The sequence below is a fragment of the Nyctibius grandis genome, chromosome 12, assembly GCF_013368605.1.
Source record: "Nyctibius grandis isolate bNycGra1 chromosome 12, bNycGra1.pri, whole genome shotgun sequence".
In the NCBI taxonomy this organism is placed as follows: Eukaryota; Metazoa; Chordata; class Aves; order Nyctibiiformes; family Nyctibiidae; genus Nyctibius; species Nyctibius grandis.
In genome coordinates this window covers 23,204,306-23,228,927 of record NC_090669.1, presented here as the reverse complement: position 1 = coordinate 23,228,927, position 24,622 = coordinate 23,204,306, and the positions used below count along the sequence as shown (strand labels likewise).

The following is a 24,622-nucleotide window of genomic DNA, read 5'->3' as shown; positions in this document are numbered from 1 at the left end:
CCCATCCCGTACGCACAAAGAAGCCATCAAAGCTGGTTGGACCTCGCAACACCCCACACACGAAGCAGTCCCGTCACGATGCTGATCAGGCGCTGTCTGTGCGGAGGCAGTTTGCTCGTCTTGCTACGTTTCCTTATTCTTCAGCCAAGCTCCGTGCAGACTTTGGCATAAACACTAACTCAGCTTCTCTTTATCTGTCGCTCCCAAGGTCGTCCTCCCATCAGGGTAACCAGCTCCCCGGTGCTTTCCCTCCCAGCTCCCTCTAGCTTTTGTAATCCCCCATGTGAGCCTGAGGCAGGGAACAGCCCGTGTCAGCCCGGGTAGCCGCTGGTGACGCTCTGGCTGCTGATCCTGGCTGCCCCCGCAGCGGCTCTGCGCCCCCTCCCACCGAGGGGAGCGGGGGGCTGGGGCGGGACGGGGCGCTCTGCTCCCCGCGGGTTGTGCACAAGCTGCGCCTCTGCGGCGGCGGGGGCAGGAAAGGTGGGTCGCTCCCTGGGCACGACTCGGTCTGCCTGAGGGGGCGGAGGCGGGGCCGCGGCCGTGAGGCGGGGGGCTGCGGGCTGAGGGCGTGCTGTCACCCCCCTCCCCTCGGCGTCGGCGGGTCTGTACCCTCCGGTCCGTTCCCCGGGCCCGGGCGCTGCCGCGGGGCGCTCTCCGGGGGCTGCACCGCGACGGGCCGGTTCGTGCCGGGGGGGGCCGGGGCCGGCCGGGCCGTTTGTCCCGCGATCCGCCCGCCCCGAGTCCTGCTGCGCCTCTATTGGCTGGCAGGGCCCCGCCTCCGCCAATCAGCGGGGCGGGCTCCCGGAAGTGCCCGTCACGTGTTGGGCTGAGTGGATGGCGGCGGCGCTGCGCGTGAGCGGCCGGCGGGCCCCGGGGCGGGGGAGCCGGGAGGAGCCGGGCCGCGGGGCGGGGGTGCCCGGGGCGGGGGGTGCCGGGAGGAGCCGGGACCCGGCCGGGCCGGGCGTGCTGGCGGGGTCCCGCGGAGGGCCGGGCTTGGCGGGGGCGGCTGGGGCTGGAGCGGGCAGTGCCGGGGCGCGGGCCGGGGTGGGATGGGTGTGGGGGCCCGGGGCGGGCGGTGCGGACGCGGTGCCGGTGCGGTGCTGACGGCCCGTTCCAGGGGCGGCTGCGGGCGCTGGCGGCGGCGCTGGGCGGGTGCGGGCTGCTGCTGGGCGCGGCGCTGGCGGCGGGCGACGAGCGGCTCTGCGCGGCGGCGATGCCCGCGCTCCGCGCCCTCCCTCCCGAGGCCGCCCACGGCCTGGCCCTGCGCGTCGCTGCCCTGGGGCTGCTGCCCCGCTCCCGTCCGGACGGCCCCGCGCTGGTGCGGCTCTGTGCGGGGGGCACCGGGGGGATTCGGGGGCCGGGGTGGCGGGGGGGGGCAGTCAGCGTGGCGGGGGGATCGCAGGGTCCGGGGGGTGGGCAGGCGGCCGGGCCCCAGGGTGACCCCGGACCTGTCGCGGCCCGCGGGGGGTGATGAGCGCTGCCAGCCAGGGGGGTGCCCAGCAGGCTCCTGGGGGGCGCGGGAGGTGGCCCCAGTGGCAGCCATGGGTCCCCGGGGCAGGTACCTGGTGAGGACACCCTGTGGGCAGAGGGGGTGGAGGGGAGGGGTCCGGGCGGCCCCTGCGGGGGCTGGAGCAGGGCCCCGGCCATGGCTCCTGGCATCGGTGGGCTCTGGCCCTCCCGGCTCGGCGGTGCGTGACCCAGCCCCTGCCCCGCAGGAGGTGCGAGTCCTGGGGCAGCGCTTCCGCAACCCGGTGGGCCTGGCAGCCGGCTTCGACAAGCAGGGCGAGGCCGTGGACGGGCTGTACAAGATGGGCTTTGGCTTTGTGGAAGTCGGGACGGTAACGCCCCAGCCCCAGGAGGGGAACCCCAGGCCCAGGGTGTTCCGGCTGGCGGAGGACGAGGCGGTCATTAACAGGTGGGATCTGCGGGGGGCTGCCCAGGGGGACGGCGTTCACTTGGGCGGTCCCGGCTCTGGGTCTGTGCTGCCGTGGCTCTGGGGTTGGGTGTGCCGGGCAGAGCTGCAGAGACCATGTGTCTGCCTCCTGTTTCTCCTGGGTCCTGCTCAGGCTTGTGGACACCAGCCCAGCCCTGAACCTTGTCTGTTCTGGTGCAGGTACGGATTCAACAGCCACGGCCACGCTGCGGTGGAGCACAGGCTGCGGGCGCGCCAGCAGACACAGCTCAGGCTCACTGGTGGTGAGACAAGGCTACGAGCCTTTGTTCTTGGGGTCTGCAGGGTGAGTCTGGGGGTCTCCCAGGTAGCTGTAGGCCAGGAAAGGTGTGTGACACTGGTGTCCAGGCACGGGAAGGTCCTGGCTAGAGCAAGGTGCACTTGGACAGCTGGAACCCTCTTGGGGCTGTAGCCTCTCCCCCGTGGGACTGTGACCAGGCGCCTTTCTCCTGCTGTTTTCTCTGCAATGGAGGCTCTGCCTGCTGCTTTGGGCAGGACGTGTCTGCTGAGCCTGGCCAAAGCCAACAGGCCCCAGCTGGGCAGTTTCCGAGGGCAGCCTCTGCCGGGTGGCCAGGCTGGAGGCTGCAGGGCTGGGGGTGCTGACGGGGGCAGCTGTGGTGCCGCTCCTGTGGCTGCGGGACAGTCCCAGGCCCACCCCTGTGAAACACGTGGGCTGCACACCCCCGGCTTGATTTTGGCTGGTCCTGGGGCCTCCCTTGTCGGGCGCTCTGGCCCCTTGGGCGGTGGTCGGTCCTGCTGCCCTGGTCCAGCCGTGTCTGTGTTCCAGCGGGGATGCCCCTCGGAGTCAACCTGGGCAAGAACAAGAGCTCTACGGATGCTGCAGCTGACTACGTGGCCGGGGTCCGGACGCTGGGCCCTTTGGCTGACTACCTGGTTGTGAACGTGTCCAGCCCCAACACCCCAGGGCTGCGCGACCTGCAGGGCAAGGCTGAGCTGCGGGACCTGCTGACCAAGGTGGGTGACCCTCGCAGCCAGCCCAGACCGCTCCTGCAGCACTGGGTGCGTCCTGTCCCCCGGCAGCGCCTGCCCTGGGCTTTGCCCCAGCACAGGGAGGAGCGTGGTGGCTCCCCAGAGGTGTGCAGAGCCACCGAGGTGTCCCCGACCAGCTGCTGGGGCAGCCGTGCTCTCCAGGCGCTGTGCCCCAGCAAAGGGCATGCCAGCAGCGAGGCGTTGCCCCCGCTCTGCTCCTGCGAGGGGGCAGCGAGCCACCGCTCCATGGCACGGGAGTCACCGCGGTCCCATGCAGGTCGTGTGCCCCAGGCCCTGCACCGCGGGGTGCCCGTCCCAGCGGCGGCGCCGTGTAGGGGGAGCAGGGCCTGTCCCCAGGCTGCCACGGCGGGTGCACGTGTCTCCCTGGTCCGGGGTGGGAGGTGCCCCCCCACCGCACAGCTCTGTGCCCCCCCACCTGCAGCCTTGTGCCCCCCGCGTGCCCCTGCAGGTGCTGGCAGAGCGGGACGCGCTGCCCTGCGCGCACAGGCCGGCCGTGCTGGTGAAGATCGCCCCCGACCTCACCGCGCAGGACAAGCAGGACGTCGCTAGCGTGGTCTGTGAGGTGAGGGGGCGGGCAGCAGGGCCGGCATGCCTCCACGGCGCAGGGGCAGGGCTGCCGTGCTCCTGAGAGTCGCCTCTCTGAAGGGATGGGCAGACCTGCAGCCCTCTGGCTGCCGTGGGGACGGTGTCCTGGGTAGCTCTGAGTCCGTGAGGGCCTGTGTGCGTCACCCGGAACTTGGGGACGGTCCAGGCAGTGGGGGCAGCTGCTTCGTCCCTGGGCACGTTGCTGGGGTGCTTGTCAAGGGGGTCCTGGCCTGGCAGCCTGGGGAAGAGAGCCGGCGGCTGCTGGTGGCAGCTGAGCCCTCATGCCGCTGCCCCTCAGCTGGGTGTGGACGGGCTGATTGTCAGCAACACCACGGTGAGCCGCCCCGGCAGCCTCCGGAGCCCGCAGCGCACGGAGCCCGGGGGCCTCAGCGGGAGGCCCCTGCGGGAGCTCTCCACGCAGACCGTCAGGGAGATGTACGCCCTCACCCGAGGTAGGGCAGAGCCGGGCCCGGGGGCGCGCGCTGGCGTCCCCGCGCTGTCCTGACCCCGCGCCTGCCCGCAGGCCGCGTGCCCATCATCGGGGTGGGGGGGGTGAGCAGCGGGCGCGATGCCCTGGAGAAGATCCGCGCTGGAGCCTCGCTCGTGCAGCTGTACACGGCGCTCGTGTACCGCGGGCCGCCGGTGGTGCGGGCGGTGAAGCAGGAGCTGGAGGAGCTGCTGAGGTGAGTGGGGGGCCGGGCACCTCCCCGGGGTGTCGCTGGGCCCGGGTGGCTCTGGGTAGCTGCAGGCTGGTGCAGGAGCGGTGCCGCCGTGGGGCCAAGCTGCAGTGCCGGGCCGGCCCCGCCGTCACGCGCTGTCCCCGGGTAGGGAGCAGGGGTTCAAGAACGTCATGGAGGCGGTTGGAGCCGACCACCGGCGCTGACGCACTGCAAAGCCAAGGCCTGGCTGGGAGGAGCTGTGGCCGAGCAGGGACAGGTCTGACACGTCCGTGCTGGGCAGGCTGGGGCTGAGCTGAGGTCCCGGCCCCGGCCCCCGAGACGGGCCAGTGACGGGTGAAGCTGGGGCTGCGCTGGTGGGGAGCAGGGGACAGGTCTCCACTCGGGTGCCGCTGCCCAGGGCTGTACTTGGCTGTCCCGAGGGCTGGGCTCCCCAGCAGAGACTGGCACTGGGTCAGGCTGTGCTGGGCAGCGAGGGGACGGCCCCGCGGGCGGCGGGCAGCCCTGTCCAGGCAGCTATGGGGTGTCCCTTCTCCAGGGACCCTGCAGCCCGTGTCCCTGCTCCGCTGGCGCTTGGTCCTTCACTGCTGCCTCCGCAGGAGGGTCGGCCCTCCCTGCCCCTCCATCGTGGTGCTGTAACAAGCCTGCAGGCCGGGGGTCCTGTCTGAGCATCAATAAACGTCTGGCTCACCCGGTGCTGTGTGCCGCTCTGGGGACGCCCCGGGGCGGGGGGACGCAGCCCGCTCCCCTCAGCCGGCGGGAGCAGCTCTCTGTGCTCTTCCCGGCCAGCGGCGCCTTTTCCCGCTGGGAGAAGCTGCAGGGGAGCTGTGCTCCGGGACAGACCCCCGCAGAGCTCACCAGGGCTCCCCTCGCAGGGACCTCTGCCTGGGGCTGGGCGCCGGGAGGGGCTGGGTGCTGTTCCTTCCCTTTGCTGCCGGTACGGAGATGTTTGGCGATGGCTGCGGTCACGCGGAAGGGCCCTGCTCCTTCACGCTGGAGGCCGTCAGTTTTGCTGGCTGCTGCTTTGCCCCGGGCTCCCTGCCATCGCCTCGGGCCGTTCTTGAGCAACGCGGCTCGGCCGGGACGCAGCGTTCCCTCCGCAGCCTCTCGCAACCCACCCTGCCCAGCAGGATTGCACCGCAGCGCTTCACCGACCCGTTCACCCGAGGAGCACGACTGCTGACCCCGCTGTCGCCGGCCCTGGCTCACGTCAGCGCTGTCACCCACCTGCTCCCCCGCTTCCGCAGCCCTGCGCCAGCCTCGTCCCCCAGACGCTCTGCTTCGGGCAGGGGGTGCTTGCTGCTGCCCTGGCAGGGGCGTGACCTGCTCCGTGGGCCGAGGTGTTGCTGTGCTTTCTCTGGAGAGGGGCAGGGAGGCTCTCACCCGCTCTGAAGGCGGCTGTCAGCGTGAGCTTGCTTCGCCTTGTCCCGGGGCACCTTGTCTGTGCTCTGCGGCTGACTCGGGGCCGGAGGTGCTCCGTGCCCTGCAGTGCCGCGGCAGTCGCTGGCAGCGTTGGCCTCGAGCGTGGCCCCGCGCTGCCGTAGCCGGTGCGTGGGCTGCAGTCCGTGCCCCGTGGGCAGGCTGGGGCAGCGTCCTCCACCTTCCTGCAGGCTGTCCCTGTGTCCAAGCCGACCTTGAGGTGGGTGGGGGCACTGGGGCACAGTCCCGTGTTGTTTTCCCCCCTGCCCAGCCGTGGCAGTCTCTGGAGGGACGAGCCTGCTGCGGTGGGACAGGGCTACCTGAGCCTGCTGTCGTGAAGCGCCACAGCAGCTCTCTAAGCGCCGCCGTGGGTCATGGATCGGAGCTGTCACACCCCGATGCCTCCCGTGCTGGGCTCCAGCCTCCTGTTTCCAGTGTGGCTGCATGAGTATGGCTGCTGCTGGGCCAGGGGCGTTGTGCCCCGCACTGCTTAGGGGCACAGGCACCCCGTGAGAGGGGAAGGAGCTCGCGCAGGATGGGAGAGCCGCCTTTGGGGTGTCTGGGACCAGGCGCGGGTGTCCTTCCTGAGCCTGAGGGCCTGGGGTGTCCGAGGGGCTGGAGTGGTGCTGGGGGGACCCCCCCGCAGGCCAGGCTTCCGTGGCGGTTTTGGGGTGGCCCCACTGCACCACGGGCACCCTGGGGTGGGTAAGAGGGCGGGTGCCTGTCCCAGGGTTGAGCTCCTGCGGGAAGCCGGCTCCTCCGCTCGCCGGAGCAGGCTGGCGTGCTCTGCCCTGCGCCCTTGTGCCGGCCGCGTCCAGCTGGGCACGGGCCAGCGGCCGCTGTGGCGAGTTCCTGTTAGGCTGGGCCAGGCCTTCGCCCCCGCTGGCAAACAACCTGCGCTCAAGGGGCCGGGGCTGCCGGGAATCCGGGCCGGAGCCGCCGGCCGGGAAAGGGCGGGCGCGCGTGGGAAGGGGGCGGCTTGGCCGCGGCCCCTCGGAGCTCGCAGCGCGCTGGCACGGGACGTGGTGCCCCTCGGCCAGCCGGGCTGGCGCTGCCCAGGGCGCCGGTGGCACCGAGCCCCGCTGTGCCCCAGCTGTGCGGGGGGCTGGCGGGGCGCACCCAGCCGTGGGCAGAGCCGGGCACGGGACGGGGCTCGGCTCCTGTGCCCCTCGGGGCTGCGCTGGGCGGTGGCGCAGGGCAGTTTGCAGGGGCAGCGGCTGGCCCTGCTCTCTGTGAGCCTCGGCTGGTGTCACGGCGCCAGGGCACCAGCGCCTGCAGCCAGGTCCCTCCCCGTGTGTTTGTAGCTGCAAAATCCCGGAACCTCTTGGCACCGGGGCATCCCACGGGGGCTTGGCGGGCTGCCGGGAGCCTCTGCCAGGCCGGCGGCGAGCCAGGGGGGGATTTTTGTGCTCCTTCTTCTGGGAAAGGTGCTGGCTGCGTGCGGCAGGGTCAGGAGGTCCAGAGCACACGGGGCTGCGCCAGGGCGAGAGAGGCGGCAATAAAAGGGATGAGGAGGGAGCGCCGAACAGCACCGACGTGCAGAAGGAGGCTGCTGTGAGGAGAGCGAGCTGTGAGCATGGGGTGAGTGCCGCTGACGTGTCCCTGCACGTGCCTGGTGCTGTGTCCTGCTCGCCTGGCCGGGGACCCGGCCCTGCTGTGGCTGGGGCAGGGCCCGCGCTGGGTCGAAGCGCTCCAGGTCCCAGCGCTGGAGCCGTGTCCTCCGCAGCAGCGGGGTCCGGGTCTGGCCCAGGTGGCCTCTCCAGTTGTCCCCCATGGGCAGCCCGGGGGTGCAGGGTCAGCCCCCCGCCCTCCTGGGGAGGGAGCCCCTGGGACAGGGCATGAGCCCGGCCGGGGCGCTGGTCCTGGTGGAGCCCACGGGCTGGGAGCCGGGCGGGGAGCGCTGAGTGTGCCCTCTCTTCCCCGCAGACCGGCGGTGCTGCTGATTGCTGGCCTGGCCTGGAGCGTGCTGGAGTCTGCGGCTGCCGGCGGTACCTTCCCGGGCAAGGGTGGGAGCGCTGGGGCTGGGGCGAAACCGGGGCAGCGGAGGAGGGAGCAGCACGGGGCAGGGGAGACGGGAGTGGGGAGGGACCGGCCGGCGGTGGGGTGACATCCTGGTCTGGGCCCTCTGGGCCCGCTGAGCATCCTCTGCCCGCAGAGTGGAGCTGCGCGAAGCCCGCGGAGATTGAACATGGCTACGTGGAGCACCTGATCCGGTACCGCTGCGACCCGCACTACCGCCTGCGCGGCTCCGGTGATGGTGAGGCTCGTGGCGCGGACACAGCACCCAGGGACAGGGCTTGTCCCCAGCTCCAGGGGATGCACGGGGCTGCCCCAGTGCCGGTGATGCTCTTTCGTCCCTGCCTTCCCCGGGGGCATGAGGAGCCACCCTGCTCACCCAGGCCCTGGGGAGGCACAAGCACCTCCGCACCTCCCTGGCTGGGGGGCCCTTCCCCTCCCATGCAGGGCCGGGGTGCTGACTCTGTTTTCCCTCCAAAGGCACGTACAAGTGTGACAAGGATCACACGTGGGTGAGTCCTGAAGCTGGCGAGGAGGCTCCCGTCTGCGAGCCAGGTGAGAGCGGAGCAGCAGGGGCCGGGGCTGCGAGGGGCAGGGCGGCTGGGGGCTGCGGGCGGCCTGTCTGGGCAGCCGAAGGGGGCTGCAGGGGCTGCTCGCAACGCCCCTCTGCAGTGCTGCTGCTGGGGCTGCTGCGCTGCGGACCGGGGGGCATCAGTGCCGGCTGGCCCGGAGGGCTCACCAGGGCCCTGCTCTGCCCCATGCAGTGTGTGGGAAGCCGAAGAACCCCCCCAAGCCGATGCAGCGCATCATCGGGGGTCTGCTGGCCAGGAAGGGCAGCTTCCCTTGGCAGGGCCGTCTGGTGACGCGCCACAACCTCACCGTGGGGGCCACGCTCATCGGGGACCAGTGGCTGCTGACCACGGGCAGGAACGTCTACCTAAACCACAGCGAGGACACCAAGCCTGAGGAGATCGCCCCTACGCTGCAGCTCTTCCTGGGCGGCCGGGAGCAGCCTGCCCTGGGCATCGAGCACGTGGTGCTGCACCCCGGCTACCCCGAGTCTGTGGACCTGGCCCTGCTGAAGCTCAAGCAGAAGGTGCGCCTGGGAGAGGAGGTGATGCCCATCTGCCTGCCCCAGAAGGACTACGTGCAGCCCAGGCGGGTGGGCTACGTCTCGGGCTGGGGCCGCGGCGCCACCTTTGCCTTCCCCGACATGCTGAAGTACGTGATGCTGCCGGTGGCGGAGAGCAAGGAGGAGTGCCGGCAGTACTACGGGGCGCGGAACGCGACCCACTGGGTGCAGCCCCTGCTCAGCGACGACACCTTCTGCGTGGGCATGAGCGAGCTGCGGGAGGACACGTGCTACGGGGACGCCGGCGGCGCCTTCGCCGTGCGGGACCCCGACGACGACGCCTGGTACGCGGCCGGCATCCTCAGCTACGACAAGACCTGCACGGCCGCCAAGTTCGGCGTGTACGTGGACGTGCGGCGCGTCCTGGCCTGGCTCAGGGAGACGGTGGCGGCGGGCTGAGGGCGCCGGGGGGGAATAAAAACGCTGCACGCGGCCGCAGGCCCTGTCTGTCCGTCTGTCCGTGCGCCCGCCCCGCGGTGGGGGGGGCGGGGGCCGCGCTGGGCTGCCCCGGGGGGCGGCGGGGGCTCCCCCCGCGGGGGCGGTGTCGGTGGGTCCCCCCGTCCGTGTGGGGGTGTCCGTGGGTGTCCCCCCCCGCCCCGCGAATGTGCCCGCCCGCTTCCCGCCTCTTCCGGCCACCCCCTCCGCGGCCGGAAGTCCTCCCGAAGCCACGTGACCCCCACACAGGAAGTCCGCCAAGGGACGGGCAGCACGTCTTGTCTGGTGGTCGTTGGACTCTATGGTGGCTGCCACTCCCATAGGCTCTGGCCGCTCTGTCTATGGTGGTAGTGGCTAGAGCGGCTCCTCTCGCGGAGCACTGTGGGACGGCCATGGCGGCGCTCGGGGCGCGAGTTTACGGTCGCTGAAGCAACTGCAAGCCTGGATCGCGGGAGCGGGGCGGGGGGCGGCGGGGCCGGGGCAGCGCTCCGGGCCTGCCCTGCCGCTGACGCCTGTCCGCCCGGCCCGGCGGCGATGGCCGAGGCGAGCGAGGAGTCGCTGCACCGGCTCGCGGGGACGAGCCCCGAGGCCGAGGCCGGCGGGCTGGTCCTGCGGGGCCGCAGCGCCGCCGCCCAGCAGCACGTCTTCAAGGCGCCGGCGCCGCGGACCTCCCTGCTGGGCCTGGACGTGCTGGCGGCCCAGAAGCGGCGGGAGCGCGAGGAGGAGGCGGCCGGGGGCAAGCGGTCCCGGGTGTGCTCCTACAAGGACTGGGAGGAGGGCCGCGACGAGGCGGGCAGCCCCGCGGAGGACGATGAGGAGGAGGAGGGGAGCGATCGGGGCAGCCGGAGCGCCCGCAGGGACAGGTGGGGGCTGCGGGGGGGCTCCGGGTGTTGGCGGCGGCGCGGGGCGCTCGGCAGCCGCTGCAGCCCCGCCGGGGTGACGGGCGGGAGCGGGGGGGGTGTGAGCGGGGGCGAGCGCTGCGTGGGGGGGGGTCCGGGGATCTCCTCGGGGAGGGCGGGGGCACCCCCGCAGGTGTGAGGAGGTCCGGGAAAGGCTCTTTGGCTGGTGCCCTCCCGGAGGCGCTGTGGGCCGGGGTGCTGCGGGGTGCTGTTAGCCCTGCAAGCACCAGCAAGCACCAGCCGTCCCCGTCAAGAGGCCGACTGCCTCCTGGTGCCTCAGGCAGTGCGTGCTCAGAGGTGCATCAGCAGGCTTGGTGGGCTGTTCGCAAAGGATGGAGGGCGCGCTTTGAACCATAAGCTTCTGCTATAGCAGAGGTTAGAACTGGAGTTGTCCGAGACAAGTCAAGGGCCAGCTGTTCCTCAGCACTGTTGAGCTTTCCTTCTCTCCGCTCCGCCTTTCCAGGCACTACCGCTCTGTCCATGTGGAAACACCTTCCTACACGGGGGGTGTCAGCGAGGAGTTTTGGGAACGCAGCCGGCAGCGGGAGAGGGAGCGTCGGGAACACGGCGTCTTTGCCTCATCCAAGGAGGAGAAGGAGCGAAAGAAGGAACGCAGCAGGGATCGGGACCACGATCGTAAACGGGACCGCGGTAACTGCTCAGAGACCTTCGCGACCCTTCCTGCTTAGGCCTTGGGCTCGTCTCTTAGGCTGTTTGTAGTCCTTAGCTAACGCTCATGGTGTTTTCTGCAGCAGACTTGGGAAGCCCGTTTGTGCACTGGACACCTGACCTTCCTTTCTTTTTGCAGAGGAGCGGGACAGAGGTCGTCACAGCAGCAGATCAGAGAGAGATGGCTCGTCAGAGCGGAGCAGCAGGAGGAGCGAACCGGAGAGTCCCAGACATCGGCCCAAAGGTAGGTCTGGGACCCGACAGAGTTCTCATGTGAGACCTAACAGGAAGGGCTTGTTCTTTTTTTTGTTTCTTGCTGTTTTTGTCAGGACAAGCGTGGGTAGAACAGCCTGTATCTTCTAATGTTTGTGGTTAGGGCAAGTGTAAAACTCCTAGCTCAGCCTGGGTCTGGGAGCAGTCTCCCAGCTGTGTGCATGAAAATCTGGCTGATCTCTGTGCGGTGGGACGTGTTCTGGATCTGTGCAATAGAGATGGGGTCTTTTGCTGATTTTCCTTGGAGTCGCTGTGTCAGCCCCTTCTCTTAGAGGGAGCGCAAATGAGAACCTTCCCTCTGTTCTCCTGGCTAGAAGGTGTAAGGTGGCTCCAGGTGCCTGGGGTCACTGTTTGACCATCAGGTGTCGAACCCCATCTCCTCTGCTAGATGCAGCCACGCCGTCTCGCTCCAGCTGGGAGGAAGATGATAGTGGCTACAGCAGTGCCCGCCGCTCGCAGTGGGAATCCCCCTCACCCGTGCCTTCCTGCCGAGACTCGGAGCGCAGCCACCGGCCACCATCACTGCGGGACACGGACCGGAGAGACCGGGACAGGTACCGGTGCCTGGGGCTGCGGCTGCACGCTGTTGAGCTGCAGGAAGGGGAGGGTGTGTGTAAGGGTAGCTCCTGGCTGTGGGCACCAAGTCCCCTCTCCTGTTTTTTCAGGTCTGTGAGAAGCAGGTACTCCGACAAGACGCCGTTGCCCACCCCGTCGTACAAATACAACGAGTGGGCTGACGACCGGAGACACCTGGGGGCCACGCCACGGCTGTCCAGAGGGAGAGGTGAGGAGCCTGGCTGAGCTGCCTGGGCTGGGCAGCGGCGGGACCCCCTTCCCCTGCGCAGCACAAGGTGGGATTTTCTCTGGAGTGGCAGCGGGGCTGGCGCCCGCGCTGACCCGCTCACCCCCTCCAGGGCGGCATGGAGATGGGGAGGAGGGCATCGCCTTTGAGACAGAGGAGGAGCGGCAGCAGTGGGAGGACGACCAGCGGGTGAGAGCCCAAAGGCGGGCGAGGAGCGGGGCGGACAGCGGGCTTGGACAGCCGGTGGGGGGCTGCGGGGTGGGGGACGGCAGGAGGGCCCAGCCCGCGGGGCTGGCAGAGCTCAGGGCCGCACCTCTCCCCTCCCAGCAAGCTGACCGGGACTGGTACATGATGGACGAGGGCTATGACGAGTTCCACAACCCGTTGGCCTACTCCTCTGAGGAGTACGTGAAGAAGCGGGAGCAGCACTTGCACAAGCAGAGGCAGAAGCGCATCTCAGCGCAGCGGCGGCAGATCAACGAGGTGGGGGCGAGAGGCGGGGTCGCTGCTCTGAACGCGCGGGCGCTGCTCGTGTTGCTGCCCCTTGAGAGACTCGCTGGCAGCGAAGCCCGCGCCCTTGCTCTCAGGTGCAGAAGGACCGTCTGTGTCCCGGCCCAGACTGAAGGAGGACTCCCAGGGAAACTGCTGTTGTGCTCCCCTGGGGAGCGCAGCCCCGCGTCCCTGCGTGGGGCAGGATTCGCAGTCGGAGCGGCTGCAGCGGGTGGCGGTGGCCAGGGCAGCCGGCACGCAGAGGGCTCTGCTCCTGCTGTGCTCCTGCTATTCCCAGTTACGTTACTAGGGTTGTCTGCTGTTGGCCCTGTGGATGCCGGGGGCTGCTGCCCTCAGCACGTGAGCAGGATTATGTCCAGGCTTCCTGGCATATTCTGAGTGTGGCAGGGGCCTTGTGGACGATGCCTGCCCTGCATTTCCTTGGAGACAGTCCTGTTGGCCACGTGCTTCACACGGCCAGTCTGCGTTCCCCACACCCTGCTGCTCCCAGTTGCTCTTCCTTCCCTAGTGCTTCCTTTCAGGCTCCCCAGGCTGGAACCATCGCTTTCATGCTGTTGTCAGCGCGGGGCCCAGACCTGGGTGCGGTGTTCTGGTGTGAGCTCTCAGGCTCTCTGTGGGGCTTCTGTGTATTTTCGAATACGCTGTTTCCTGCAGGACAACGAGCGCTGGGAGACAAACCGCATGCTGACCAGCGGTGTGGTACACCGCATTGAAGTGGACGAAGATTTTGAGGAGGATAACTCTGCTAAAGTGCACCTGCTGGTGCACAACCTGGTGCCCCCGTTCCTAGATGGAAGGATTGTCTTCACCAAGCAGGTAGAGACTGTGGCTGAAGGTGCTGATGGCAGGGAACTCCACAAGCGTGAGCTCTCTGTACTGAAGCAATGCCTCTTTCCTCTAGCCAGAGCCAGTCATCCCTGTCAAGGATGCCACCTCAGATTTGGCCATCATAGCCCGGAAAGGCAGCCAGCTGGTGCGCAAGCACAGGGAGCAAAAGGAGCGTAAGAGGGTACGCTGTGATCTTTTGGCTTACCACCCCACTGCGTACGTGTTACGTAGTGTCTCGCAGCCTTTGGGCTCTGCAGAGCACAGGCTTTGGCAGCGATGGCGATAAGGAGCTCATGTGTTTATGACCTGGGGTATCCTGGCAGCCCAGCTCATGGCGTTGTCTCATAAGCAGCTGCTGTGCTGTGATTTCCTGGGGCACTGGCTGGGACAGGAATCACCGCGCTTGTGCGGAGGAGTCTGATCCAAAGGACATTGGGATCGGGGAGAAGAGAGCAGGTGGAAGAACACGAGGCAGCTTAGGGACAGTCAGCAGGCAGTGTGTAATTGTCATGTCTCAGCACAGGAGTGGTGAGGAGGAGTATGCAGTAAGGTCGCATATTAGTTATTGGGGGTGTTTTCTAGGGACTTTCTCTAAAGCTTATGTGGTAGCTGTGGGGAAGGCACAGATGTGTTCCTTGTAAATTGAAACGGAGCTGGATTTGAGCTGTGTGTACTATGAGTGGAACAGAGTTGGGAGAGAGGCCTGTGAGCACCTGTCAAGAGCGGGAAGATTATCTCTGGTTCAGATTTGTGTCGGTTTAAGTCCAAATTTAACAGAAGAGTCAGCAGCTGGGACCATTTTTTAGGAGGCGGTTGGTCATCCTGTGCCTGAGGTCTCTGTCCAGACCAGTGTCTAAAAGCTCTGCTCCAGTTCCCTTGGAAGAGGGAGACTTGATGTGGGAATGGGAAGTGCCTTCTGTGTTGTAGCATTGGGGAGTTGTGGGGCTAATGTGCTTTTCTAGTCCTATGAGTAGGACTGGAGAAGAATGATTTGTCAGTGCTTGCCGTGGCAACGTTACGCTGCTCTCTGTCCTTCCAGGCTCAGCATAAACACTGGGAGCTGGCAGGCACAAAACTGGGAGACATTATGGGGATCAAGAAAGAGGAGGAGAAGGATGAGATGGTGACAGAAGATGGCAAAGTGGATTACAAGTAGGAGCTTGCTTTGAGTTACTCCCGCTCAGCCAGTCATGGGGCAGTAGGCATAGCAAAGTATGTGGAGAGGCAGTTTCAGGACTTCTGGTGTTTCCTTAGGACTGAGCAGAAGTTTGCCGAGCACATGAAAGAAAAAAGTGAAGCCAGCAGTGAGTTTGCCAAGAAGAAATCGATCCTGGAGCAGAGACAATACCTGCCCATCTTTGCTGTGCAGCAGGAGCTGCTCTCCATCCTCAGGTATGGCTGCTAGGGAGCTGGTCACAGAGCAACCCCAGGGCATCGGCCTACGTCTCAGGAACCCGAGTGAGAAATTCTGCTAGATACGGCCCGTTTGGAAGCCGTACCCTCAGGAAACAAAGCCCATTGCTTTGTGTGGGTGGTGGCAGCTCTCCTGTCTGAGCAGGATGACGCTTGGGTGGCCAGCCAGGGCTGTGAATGCAAAAGCCCCTCTTTGTGGTGTGTGAAGAAATACTTTTCCCCTCTCTCCAGAGACAACAGCATTGTGATTGTGGTGGGGGAGACGGGGAGTGGGAAGACGACTCAGCTGACGCAGTACCTCCATGAGGATCGCTACACGGACTATGGCATGATTGGCTGCACCCAGCCCCGCAGAGTGGCGGCCATGTCAGTCGCCAAGCGGGTCAGTGAAGAGATGGGCGTGCGTCTGGGGGAGGAGGTGAGTCTGGCAGGGGGTGCAGCCTGGTGACAGCGAGTGCGTGGGGCTGTTGGAAGACTTGCTGGTACCTCTGCCCTCCCAGGTGGGCTATGCCATCCGCTTTGAGGACTGCACGTCCGAGAACACAGTGATCAAATACATGACAGATGGGATCCTTCTTCGTGAGTCACTGCGAGAGGCTGACCTGGACAACTACAGTGCCATCATCATGGATGAGGCCCACGAGCGCTCGCTCAATACCGACGTGCTCTTCGGGCTGCTTCGGGAGGTGCGTGTGAGCCTGCGCCAGAGGGCAGCAGCACAGGGCACACGAGCTGGTCTTAAAGCAGAGTGTTGGCAGGGACAGCCCTTCTCTACCAGGTCTGGGAGAGGGAAGCAGAGCTGCCACACGTCCATCTGCGCTTGCTGCTCCAACATCCTGGTCCCTGGTTGTGGGGGGTTAAACCTCTCCTAGTGCCTAAGTGCTGCCAGAGGCTTGCTGGCTAACTGTCAGAAACTAGGTACAGAGATCTTTGCTGGCTTAAGGCTTCCCGGACCAAGGTGGCAGGTCTTCTTAACTGCACAGATCATACAGCGTCTGTGTTCCCTGGCATTAGTGGCCAGTGCCTCTGGAGCACAGCAGAAGCTCTGTCCTGTGCTGTTGTCTCAGTAATAATGGAAGCAGCCTGCAGCCATGCACAACTGCCCCTTCCTTATTGTTCCCTTCATCTGCTTTCTAGGTGGTGGCCCGACGCTCAGATCTGAAGCTTGTTGTCACCTCGGCCACTATGGATGCAGATAAGTTTGCCTCCTTCTTTGGGAACGTTCCTATTTTCCACATTCCTGGGCGCACTTTCCCTGTTGATATTCTTTTCAGCAAGGTATGGTCAAAGCTGCAGAGGGAAGTTCTGTTGTGAGAGAAGGGGGTTGTGACTTGGGTGTACTGTAGTCTGTGGCGGAGAGAAAGGGTAGAAGAGGAGTAGCCATGCTGTGATGCAGCCTTACACCCAGGACGGGGCAGGTGAGATCATTGGTGTCTGTAACCTGAGCTGTGCCTTTCAGACCCCCCAAGAGGATTATGTGGAGGCTGCAGTGAAACAAGCCCTGCAGGTGCATTTGTCTGGTGCTCCCGGGGACATCCTCGTCTTCATGCCTGGCCAGGAGGACATAGAGGTGAGCTGGAAGGGCAAGCACTCTCCTACCCCCTTGTTTTAATCTTGTGTTTACACCCCTCTTTGTGTCTAGGTGACCTCAGAGCAAATTGTGGAGCACCTTGAGGAGCTGGAGAAGGCGCCTGCTCTTGCTGTACTGCCGATCTATTCTCAGCTACCATCGGACTTGCAGGCCAAGATCTTCCAGAAGGTGCTGATGTGTGCTCTGCGACAGGAGTGGGGACGGGGAAACTAGCGCAGGGAAGGCTACTGAGCGTGAGTGGGAGGTGCAGACGTGCCTTTTGTATTGCGTGTGGAGGGCGAGAGAAGGCACGTGCCCCCCCTCAGCTTGTCAGGAGTCACCCTCGTCCCTCTGGTTGTGTCTTGCTGCTCTTCCGCGGGGGCGCGAGGCCCTTGCCCAGGGGTCCGGCTGACGTGCAGTTTGCTCGCAGGCTCCGGACGGGGTCAGGAAGTGCATCGTTGCCACTAACATCGCAGAGACCTCGCTGACAGTGGACGGCATCATGTTTGTGATTGACTCTGGCTACTGCAAGTTGAAGGTGAGCCAGGATTTCCTGTACTGTCTGTGATCTCTGGGGTTGGGTCGAGGGAGTTCTGTGGTAGTAACCCAGCCTTGCTCTTACTTCGGTCGGTTCTTCTTGTGCCCTGCAGGTTTTCAACCCCCGTATAGGCATGGATGCGCTGCAGATCTACCCCATCAGTCAAGCCAATGCCAATCAGAGGGCTGGCCGAGCTGGCCGAACAGGCCCAGGCCACTGCTTCAGGTAGGCACGTCACTGGTGTTCCTGTTCTTGTCGTGTCTGCAGCTTGGCGTCAGGTTATACGTATTTTTTTTCTCACTGGAGCTGTTCGTTATCTTGAACTTGTGGGGGGTGAGGGCAGTAGGCAGACCTTGAGGCCTTCTCCTTTGGAGCCAGTGCCTCTGCAGAGGGAGTATATGCTCCATCTTCTTCCCTTGCCCATCTTCACTTGTGGCTGTCCCGCCCTCGATGCTCTCAGGACAACACCCGAGCCAAAGGCAGATTTCTCAAGGCTTTGCTTTGAGACCGGACTGTGCTTGAGAAAGGTGTACACTGTACTGCAGCCCAGGCACCCCGTGTGCTGGGGAGGCCGTGCTTTGGCCAGGGCAGGGGTTCCTCCCGGGGGTCCTGGCCGCGTGCAGCGTGTGCCCTGTGCCGTGCTGGCTGGGTTGGGCAGCGGCTGGCGAGTCAGTAAGGAGCACAGCGAACAGGAGGAGCGTGCTCTTGGCATCTGTTCCCCAGGCTCTACACCCAGAGCGCCTACAAGAACGAGCTGCTGACAACCACGGTGCCCGAGATCCAGCGCACCAACCTTGCCAATGTAGTGCTTTTGCTCAAGTCCCTGGGTGTGCAGGACCTGCTGCAGTTCCACTTCATGGATCCGCCCCCCGAGGACAACATGCTGAACTCCATGTACCAGCTGTGGATCCTGGGGGCCCTGGACAACACAGGTATGGGCTGCTGGGGCAAGCTGTCAGCCCACGGGACTGGGACCTGCCCAGCTGCTGATCCCTGTGCTGTTCCTACAGGTGGTCTGACCTCAACAGGACGTCTCATGGTGGAGTTCCCACTGGATCCTGCACTCTCCAAAATGCTCATTGTCTCCTGCGACATGGGTTGCAGCTCTGAGATCTTGCTCATTGTCTCCATGTTGTCTGTGCCTGCTATCTTTTATCGACCTAAGGTACCTGTTTGCTCTGTCAGCAGTTCGGGCCCCCCCCCCCTGCCCTTTGGCTAACCTCTGTTCTCTGCTCACCCTTCAGGGCCGAGAGGAGGAGAGTGACCAAGTGCGGGAGAAATTTGCTGTTCCAGAGAGCGATCACTTGACTTACCTGAATGTTTACCTGCAGTGGAAGAACAACAGCTACTCTACACTGTGGTGCAACCAGCACTTCATCCACGCCAAGGCCATGCGGAAGGTGAGGCCGTGGCAGTGGGGCTGGGGGAGAGGGAGCCTTACGCGGGAGAGGGATCCGAGTGCCCGTCCCTTTGCAGGTGCGGGAGGTCCGTGCCCAGCTCAAGGACATCATGGTGCAGCAGCGGATGAGCCTGGCGTCCTGCGGTACCGACTGGGACGTTGTCAGGAAGTGCATCTGTGCTGCGTATTTCCATCAAGCTGCAAAGCTGAAGGTGAGAGGTGTCTGTGCTAGTCTGGGGGCTGAGGCCCTGTCCGGCAGCCGGTGGGCTCACGCCGCTTCTCTCTGCAGGGCATTGGGGAGTACGTGAACATCCGCACAGGCATGCCCTGCCACCTGCACCCCACGAGCTCTCTCTTTGGCATGGGCTACACACCAGACTACATCGTGTATCATGAGTTGGTCATGACCACCAAGGTGAGCTTGAGCTGAGGGCCAGCCAGAAGGGTGAGGAGTGCTCTGAGGGAGGGCTCCGCTGTGATGCTGGGATCCATCGGAAGGGCAGTTCTTAGTCTTTCTCATCTATACCGATTAAGGCACGTCTGTGTCGCCTGCAGAGTCCTATTTGTCCCCTCCCAATACTTTTACCTGGCATATGTAGGATGTGTTTGAACCTCTTTGCAGCCCAGAGCAGCTTCTGAGGCGAGGAGGAATTGTCTGGAAGGGATGTAGTCCCAGGCTGAGAGGTGCCATCAGCAAGTGGAGGACGGAGGGAGTGAGCTGCCATGTCTCTGGGAACGGTGCCCAGGCCCCGAGAGCACCATCCTGCTACCCTGGTCTTTCCTTCTGTCCCTGCAGGAATACATGCAGTGTGTCACTGCTGTGGATGGAGAGTGGCTGGCAGAGCTGGGCCCCATGTTCTACAGTATCAAACATGCTGGCAAGTCACGCCAGGTGAGTCTCGTGTCCAGGACGAGCTGGCAGGCAGCAGGCCCGCTGCGTGGCTGTTCTGGTGCAGTGTGCGTGTGTGTTTTGACATGGGGGGAACAGCCTGTGGGCCTGCAGAGAGTCTGCCTGTCCCTGACCTGCTGCTGCCTTGCTCCAGGAGAACCGCCGCCGTGCCAAGGAGGAAGTGTCTGCCATGGAGGAGGAGATGGCTTTGGCTGAGGAGCAGCTGCGTGCCCGCCGGGAGGAGCAGGAGCGCCGAAACCCCCTGGGCAGCGCCAGGTAGGTGCTGGCCCTGCCTGGCCACAGGCTGCCTGCTTAAGAGCAGGAGTAGCGAGCTGCGTGGAGGATCCCAGCTTCCCCCTGTGTGTTCTGGTGCAGGGAGAGGTTGCATCTTCCCCTCACCACCTTGTCCTCTCCTGGCAGATCTACTAAAATCTACACCCCCGGGCGGAAGGAGCAGGGGGAGCCCCTGACGCCGCGACGCACCCCAGCCCGCTTTGGCCTGTAGGAAGGCAGTGCCTGTTGCTTTGGGGCTTAAAGACTTGCAGAAGCAGCTGAGTCTTAGGCGAGTGCCCAGCTCCTCTGATCGCTGTACTCTGAGGCTCTCTACAGCTTGTGGCACAGGAAGACTTTGATACTTGGCACTAGTTTTCACCGAATCACAGAATGTCAGGGATTGGAAGGGAACAGAAAGAACTTTATTTGTTTAAAGGCTGTCTGTCTAATCCTTGCTTTGTTTTGCACTGATCCTTGTCCTGGAGGTGAGCGCGGGGTGGAGGCAGCTCTGCAGAGTCGTGCCTGCTGGTGCTGTCAAGTTGTTGCCCTGTAGAGCCCGGGACAAGGCACAGAGTTACACTGACCTAGAGGGCAAAGCCAGCCTGTCCCTGGCCCATGCTGCTGCAAAGGGGGTTCTCCGCAGCCCGTGCCCTGGGCCAGCAGCCGGTGCCCAGCTGTCCCTGTGCACGCAAGAGCACAGGCCCAGCCCTGCTTCAGGCCAGGCTATGCCAGGAACTCTGCTCACCTTCAGCTGCTCACACTTGCGGTGCTGCTCGTGCCTTAGTGTCCTGAAGGTGCCTGGAGGAAAGGCAGGGGAGAGGAGGTGATGCAGGGGTTCAGCCAGTCGTGCTCGGCCGGCCTTGTGGGAGGTTCCCTGGTTCTAGGGGCCCAGGCTGCGCCCCTGCCCTTGGGTGGGGTGCTGCCTGTTTCTGTCCTGTACCTGCTCCCTGGCCCTGCGGAGCTCTTCCGTGAGGAAAGCCAGCTCCACCTTGCAAACCACCAGCTCCTCTTCTCGTGCGGCCAGAGCTCGCTTGCTGGCCTGGTGCAGCTGCTGCCAGCGTTGGGCTTGGCTGCTCAGCTCCTGCAGCCTCTCCTGGAGGGAGCGGGCCTGCCAGGGGCACAGAGAGGCAGTGAGAGGGAGGCAGGCTGAGGACAGGCTACCGGGGCCCTGGGGGAGGGCTTGGGGCACGCTTACCTGCTGCTTGCTCTGCTCCTGGGACCCCTGCAGCTTCCGCAGCTCCCAGTGCAGCTGCTGCCCCTCTTCCTTGTAGGCTGCTGCCTTCTCCTCCTGCCTGGCTTTCTCTCGCCGGGCTTGGGCCAGCTCTGCCTGCAGGGTGGCCGTGTCCTGCTCCTGCATGCAAAGTTGTGGGGCAGGGAGGGTGGTTGGCCAAGGCGGGGGCAGGCTGGGGCTGCCCCCAGGCTAGTGCTGCCCAGAAGCAGGAAAGGGCTCTCTGCAGCACTGGGCTGCTCTGGCACTGAGGGCTGCGTGGTGCCTGGCTGCCTCGTGGGGCTGTCCTGCCCCTGCCCTCACCTGCTGCAGCAGCTCTGCCAGGTGCTGTCTCGTGGAGGCCACTTGGTGCTGCAGGTCTCCGATGGTCTCCTTGGCTCGGCTGAGCTGCTGCAGAGTTTGTTGCTTCCGGGCCTGGGTGGCCTCCAGCTCCTCCTGCAGCCGTGCCAGGCTGTGCTGCAGGCCCTGGCTCTGCTCCGCCTGTGCCCGCAGCTGCGGAGAGGGCAACGCGTTAGTGGGTGCTGCATCGCTGCGCTGGTGCTGCTTCCTGCTGGAGCGAGGCCTGTGCCCTCCCTCCCGCGGCCGGCCCCGGCTCGCTGCCCACTCCTGCAGCACAGGCTTTGCCGTAGGGCTTTATTCTCTCTCTTTTGAGGGTGTTCATGTGCTCCTTTGCCTGCTGCAGCTCTTGCTAGAGCTTTTCCCTCCCGTCCCGCTGACAGCAGAGCTCCCCGTGCGGCTGCCGTGGCGTGGCAGCCCGCTCCTGGCTCTGGGCAGGCCCTGGGCTGTCCGTGCGGCAGGGGAGACTGGGGCCGGGCTGGTGGAGGGACCCCGCGGCAGGTGTTGCCCACTGCCTACCTGCTCCCTCAGGGCTTGGAGCTGCTCTTGGCTCCTCTGCAGCTGCTCCTGGGCACAGGCCGCCGCGTGCATGTGTCGCAGCTCCTGCTCGAGGGTCACCTGGTGCTTCTGCTGCCAGTGGCTCAGCTCTGCCTGGAGCTGCGCCGCCAGCTGCCTGCGGGCAGGGGCACAGTCTGAGCGGTGGCAGCCCCAGGCTGCCCTCCCTCGACGGAGCGGGCGCAGGCAGAACGCCTGTCGGGCCCTGGCTGGGCCGGGGACAGCCAGCCTCGGGGCTGCCTACCTGCTCTGCACCTGCTCAGCCTGGCTGGCTGCCGGCTCCTGCCCGGCCCCGGCACTGGGGCTGCTGGCGCTGACCCGCTCCAGCAGCTCTGGGCGCTCCTTCGGGGCGTTGTCGCTGGTGTCGGAATGGCCGTGGGCAGCCTCGAAGGAGGTGACCTCTGTCTGCACCGCCTTATCCTGCTGGTCCTGGGGAGAGGTGCGTGACTGGGTACCCAGCAGGCTGCGGGACCCCCTGGGTCGCCCTGTGCCCCTGCCAGGGAGAGGCTGGGGCTGGGGACGCAGCTAGTTTGGGAGAACGCGTGGGGAGAGGGCTGTTGGGGAGGGTCTGTGACAGAGGGACGTGGCCTGCGCCAGGTGGGAGGCAGGGACAGCCCCTGCCCTCCCCGGGGGTCTGTCACCAGCTCTTGCACAGGCAGGGCTGTGGGGGACCCACGCATCCCGGCCTGTGACTGTTGTGCCCGGCAGCGGTACCTTGCCCTTCACGGCCTGCATCTGCTGCCTCAGAAGGGCCAAGTCCTGGTGCTTCTGCTCCACATCGCGCTCCCGCTGCTCCAGCCAGACCAGCTGCTCGCTGTTCAGGCTCCTGTACAAGTCCAGGTCCAGCTGCAGCTCCTGAATCAAGGCACGCATCTTCTCTAGGTCCAGGCATGCTTGGGGCTCCCCTCGCTGTGGCTCCATCACCGGCGCCTGCCTTTGGCCCTAGGACGCGGCAAGAACAGCACCCGTGTGGCTCGCTGCTGTGGCCAGCCCGTCTGGCAGCTCGTGCCAGGCACCGGGGCTGGACTGCAACGCTGGCAGCGTGGCCTGCGGCTCCACGACCAGCGCCCGGGGTGTGAGTGGCGTGGGTGCGGCTCACCTGGGGCTGCTGGGTCTCCGTCTCCTGCTTAAGCCACTGCGTGAAGTTGCTCTGCTCTGATGCTGCCGCCTCCGCTCCTGGCAGCCCTCCAGGAAAAAGACTGGACGTGGCACTTAGTGCCATGGACCTGAAAAGACTGGATATGGCACTTAGTGCCATGGTCTAGTTGACAGGGTGGTGTCAGGGCAACGGTTGGACTTGATGATCCCTGAGGTCTCTTCCAACGTGGTTGATTCTGTGATTCTGTGACCCTCAGGCTGGCCCAGAGGTGCAGGACCCTCCACGGCCGTGCCGTATTTAGGAGACTCTCGCTGCTAGAGGGTCCCCACCACGGGCCGTGGCCTCCCCTCCAGCAGCACCTGCCCCTGCAGAGCACGGCCCTGCTGCTGCCACTGCCCGCAGCCCTCGCCGCAGCCTGCCTAGGGCAGCTCCTGCCGGGCCGCGCTCTGTCCCCGGCACGTCACAAGCCCCTGCCCTGCCTGCAGCCCCTGCCCGCGCCCGGTTCCGGGGACAGTGCCTAGAACCGTAACCTGGCAACCCGTGTGCCCCTGCCCGGTTCCGGGGACAATGCCTAGAACCGTAACCTGGCAGCCCGTGCGCCGGGGGACTCGTGGCGCGGGTGCCCCTGGCAGGCCCCGTGCCGCCCCGCTGGCACCCCCACACCCGTGGGTGCCGTGGCCTTGCGGCGTCCTCGTGCTGTGGCCAGGCCTCAGCAGCCTCGCGCTGCCCTCGCCCCCCGTCTCTCTGTGTGACCGTCCTGGGGCCGTGCCCCGGCCCCGTCGCTGGCCCCGGGGATGCGCCGCACGCCTGCAGCCAGCGCCAGGTGCCCGCGGGGCCAGCGGCGGCCGAGCCCCCGCGGCACACGGTTCTGGGCTATAAACATAACAAGCTGGGGGGGGAATCGTCTCAGGGAGGGGGCACGTAAATCTGCACAAGGCTCTGGTTGCACAGGGATTTCTGTCACACCACCCACGCCCCGATCGTCCCCGAGAGGCGCACACAGGCACTGGGACCCCACACACGAGAACTCCCAGCCCTGACGTCCCTGGAGGTGAACGTGTGATACAGACGTAACACAGATCAGACCAACACGGGGCACACGAGAGAAACGAGGCAAAGTTAAAGCAGATCAGGAGCGTGAGTGTTGTAGAAATTTTCACGTAAGTTGTTGGAGAAGTTCTTATGAATTAAGCAGATAAGAATCGATAGAGGTGAAAAAGAATTAAGAATAGAATAATAAATACAAGTCTATCTGAGAAACATGGGTGGGCTTTCACAGTCCTTGAATGTTGTTCTCAAAGCTCCTTGTGTAATCCTGACCTATGACTGAACCAATCGTCAGTCAAAGCTTAGTGAGCAGCTAAGCAGGAGTAGGCCTACAAGTATTACCTTCTGATGATTTTAGTAAAGGGGATGTATGGTTAACCTTTCCTTTACTTTGAAAGAAATATGGGGTACTTAGAAATAAGCATTAATAGAAATAAAGTTCTAAGTAGACTTCAGGTATTTTAGGTTAATACTTAGGAGACACTGGCAGTGGAAACCAGACTGGTCAACCCGGATCGAGGCGGGATGCCGATTACAGGAAGAACATCAAGGATGAGGGGTGTCGACCGGAGCCGGAGCGGAACCAGAGCGTAAAGATCAGCTCAGCAAAGGAATAGAACGGACTTTCGTGGACTCCTGACGAAGGAAGGAAGAAGAATTGAAATAGTTAGTGGATTTCTAACAGAAGGTCGTGAGAAGTTTGTGATGTAACTACTTATTAGTTTCTGTATAAGTGAATTTGAGTCAGGTACCATTCAGTGCGGTGGTGGTCCAGCTCTGAGCTGCTTCAATAAAGAATCAGCAAACCCAGAGACCCGGACTCTGCCGATTTTCTCTAACAGCGAGCTGAAGTTAAAGCAGGCGAAGGGCACGAGCCGGAGTCTGAAGCGGGCTGGGGGGCGACGGTGACCCTGCGGCTGCGCCAGGGGGTCCTTTTCTTGGAGAGAGGGCGGGCGTGCGCACGTGCTTCATCCGATGGGCAGGTGTCTCCATGCTGCCTCGTCCAAAGGGTGCGTGCCTCCGTGCTGGGCTCCTCCAACGGCTGCGTGCCACGGGCCGGGGCACCAG

General features: G+C 65.0%; 3 protein-coding genes across 5 annotated transcripts; all 3 read left to right on the top strand.

The window, feature by feature from the left end:
• The first annotated feature begins 834 nt into the window (after positions 1 to 834).
• On the top strand, positions 835 to 4,919 carry DHODH (dihydroorotate dehydrogenase (quinone)). The gene is made up of 9 exons (XM_068411617.1): positions 835 to 1,044; positions 1,118 to 1,318; positions 1,716 to 1,915; positions 2,114 to 2,196; positions 2,739 to 2,926; positions 3,411 to 3,524; positions 3,846 to 3,999; positions 4,071 to 4,230; positions 4,376 to 4,919. Exons 1-9 carry the CDS (start codon positions 835 to 837, stop codon positions 4,428 to 4,430), a joined length of 1,365 nt encoding a protein of 454 aa, XP_068267718.1. The 3' UTR covers positions 4,431 to 4,919.
• A 101-nt stretch (positions 4,920 to 5,020) lies between these two features.
• On the top strand, positions 5,021 to 9,217 carry LOC137669369 (haptoglobin-like). Of its 2 annotated transcripts, none has more exons than XM_068411428.1 (5): positions 5,021 to 7,224; positions 7,570 to 7,631; positions 7,799 to 7,900; positions 8,140 to 8,214; positions 8,424 to 9,217. In XM_068411428.1, the coding sequence occupies exons 1-5, from the start codon at positions 7,220 to 7,222 to the stop codon at positions 9,188 to 9,190; spliced, it is 1,011 nt and encodes a 336-aa protein (XP_068267529.1). In that variant the 5' UTR covers positions 5,021 to 7,219; the 3' UTR covers positions 9,191 to 9,217. The 2 variants fall into 2 exon arrangements, with proteins under 2 accessions (XP_068267529.1, XP_068267528.1); XM_068411427.1 differs by having other exon boundaries at positions 7,570 to 7,649.
• A 303-nt stretch (positions 9,218 to 9,520) lies between these two features.
• On the top strand, positions 9,521 to 24,347 carry DHX38 (DEAH-box helicase 38). 2 transcript variants are annotated; one of them, XM_068411026.1, is made up of 26 exons: positions 9,521 to 10,089; positions 10,589 to 10,776; positions 10,934 to 11,038; positions 11,456 to 11,621; positions 11,733 to 11,851; positions 11,982 to 12,058; positions 12,197 to 12,352; positions 13,034 to 13,195; positions 13,281 to 13,388; positions 14,247 to 14,359; positions 14,462 to 14,599; positions 14,852 to 15,038; positions 15,121 to 15,306; positions 15,758 to 15,898; positions 16,080 to 16,190; positions 16,263 to 16,379; positions 16,621 to 16,728; positions 16,841 to 16,953; positions 17,452 to 17,660; positions 17,739 to 17,893; positions 17,973 to 18,128; positions 18,205 to 18,339; positions 18,417 to 18,542; positions 18,924 to 19,019; positions 19,171 to 19,292; positions 23,459 to 24,347. In XM_068411026.1, the coding sequence occupies exons 1-26, from the start codon at positions 9,761 to 9,763 to the stop codon at positions 23,568 to 23,570; spliced, it is 3,735 nt and encodes a 1,244-aa protein (XP_068267127.1). In that variant the 5' UTR covers positions 9,521 to 9,760; the 3' UTR covers positions 23,571 to 24,347. The 2 variants fall into 2 exon arrangements, with proteins under 2 accessions (XP_068267127.1, XP_068267128.1); XM_068411027.1 differs by lacking the exon at positions 23,459 to 24,347 and adding an exon at positions 19,437 to 19,724 and having other exon boundaries at positions 9,522 to 10,089.
• The last annotated feature ends 275 nt before the right edge of the window (positions 24,348 to 24,622 follow it).

What these genes read in the sequence shown, in the direction of transcription:
- DHODH (XM_068411617.1), top strand. Translation starts at nt 835, where the DNA reads ATGGCGGCGGCGCTGCGCGTGAGCGGCCGGCGGGCCCCGGGGCGGGGG. An exon ending in GTGCCGGGGCGCGGGCCGGG is followed by an intron (nt 1,045 to 1,117) that starts GTGGGATGGGTG and finishes GGCCCGTTCCAG; the next exon opens with GGGCGGCTGCGGGCGCTGGC. An exon ending in TGCGGGACCTGCTGACCAAG is followed by an intron (nt 2,927 to 3,410) that starts GTGGGTGACCCT and finishes GTGCCCCTGCAG; the next exon opens with GTGCTGGCAGAGCGGGACGC.
- LOC137669369 (XM_068411427.1), top strand. An exon ending in CGGTACCTTCCCGGGCAAGG is followed by an intron (nt 7,650 to 7,798) that starts GTGGGAGCGCTG and finishes CTCTGCCCGCAG; the next exon opens with AGTGGAGCTGCGCGAAGCCC. An exon ending in GGCTCCCGTCTGCGAGCCAG is followed by an intron (nt 8,215 to 8,423) that starts GTGAGAGCGGAG and finishes TGCCCCATGCAG; the next exon opens with TGTGTGGGAAGCCGAAGAAC.
- DHX38 (XM_068411026.1), top strand. Translation starts at nt 9,761, where the DNA reads ATGGCCGAGGCGAGCGAGGAGTCGCTGCACCGGCTCGCGGGGACGAGC. An exon ending in CGGAGCGCCCGCAGGGACAG is followed by an intron (nt 10,090 to 10,588) that starts GTGGGGGCTGCG and finishes CCGCCTTTCCAG; the next exon opens with GCACTACCGCTCTGTCCATG. An exon ending in GACCGGAGAGACCGGGACAG is followed by an intron (nt 11,622 to 11,732) that starts GTACCGGTGCCT and finishes CTGTTTTTTCAG; the next exon opens with GTCTGTGAGAAGCAGGTACT.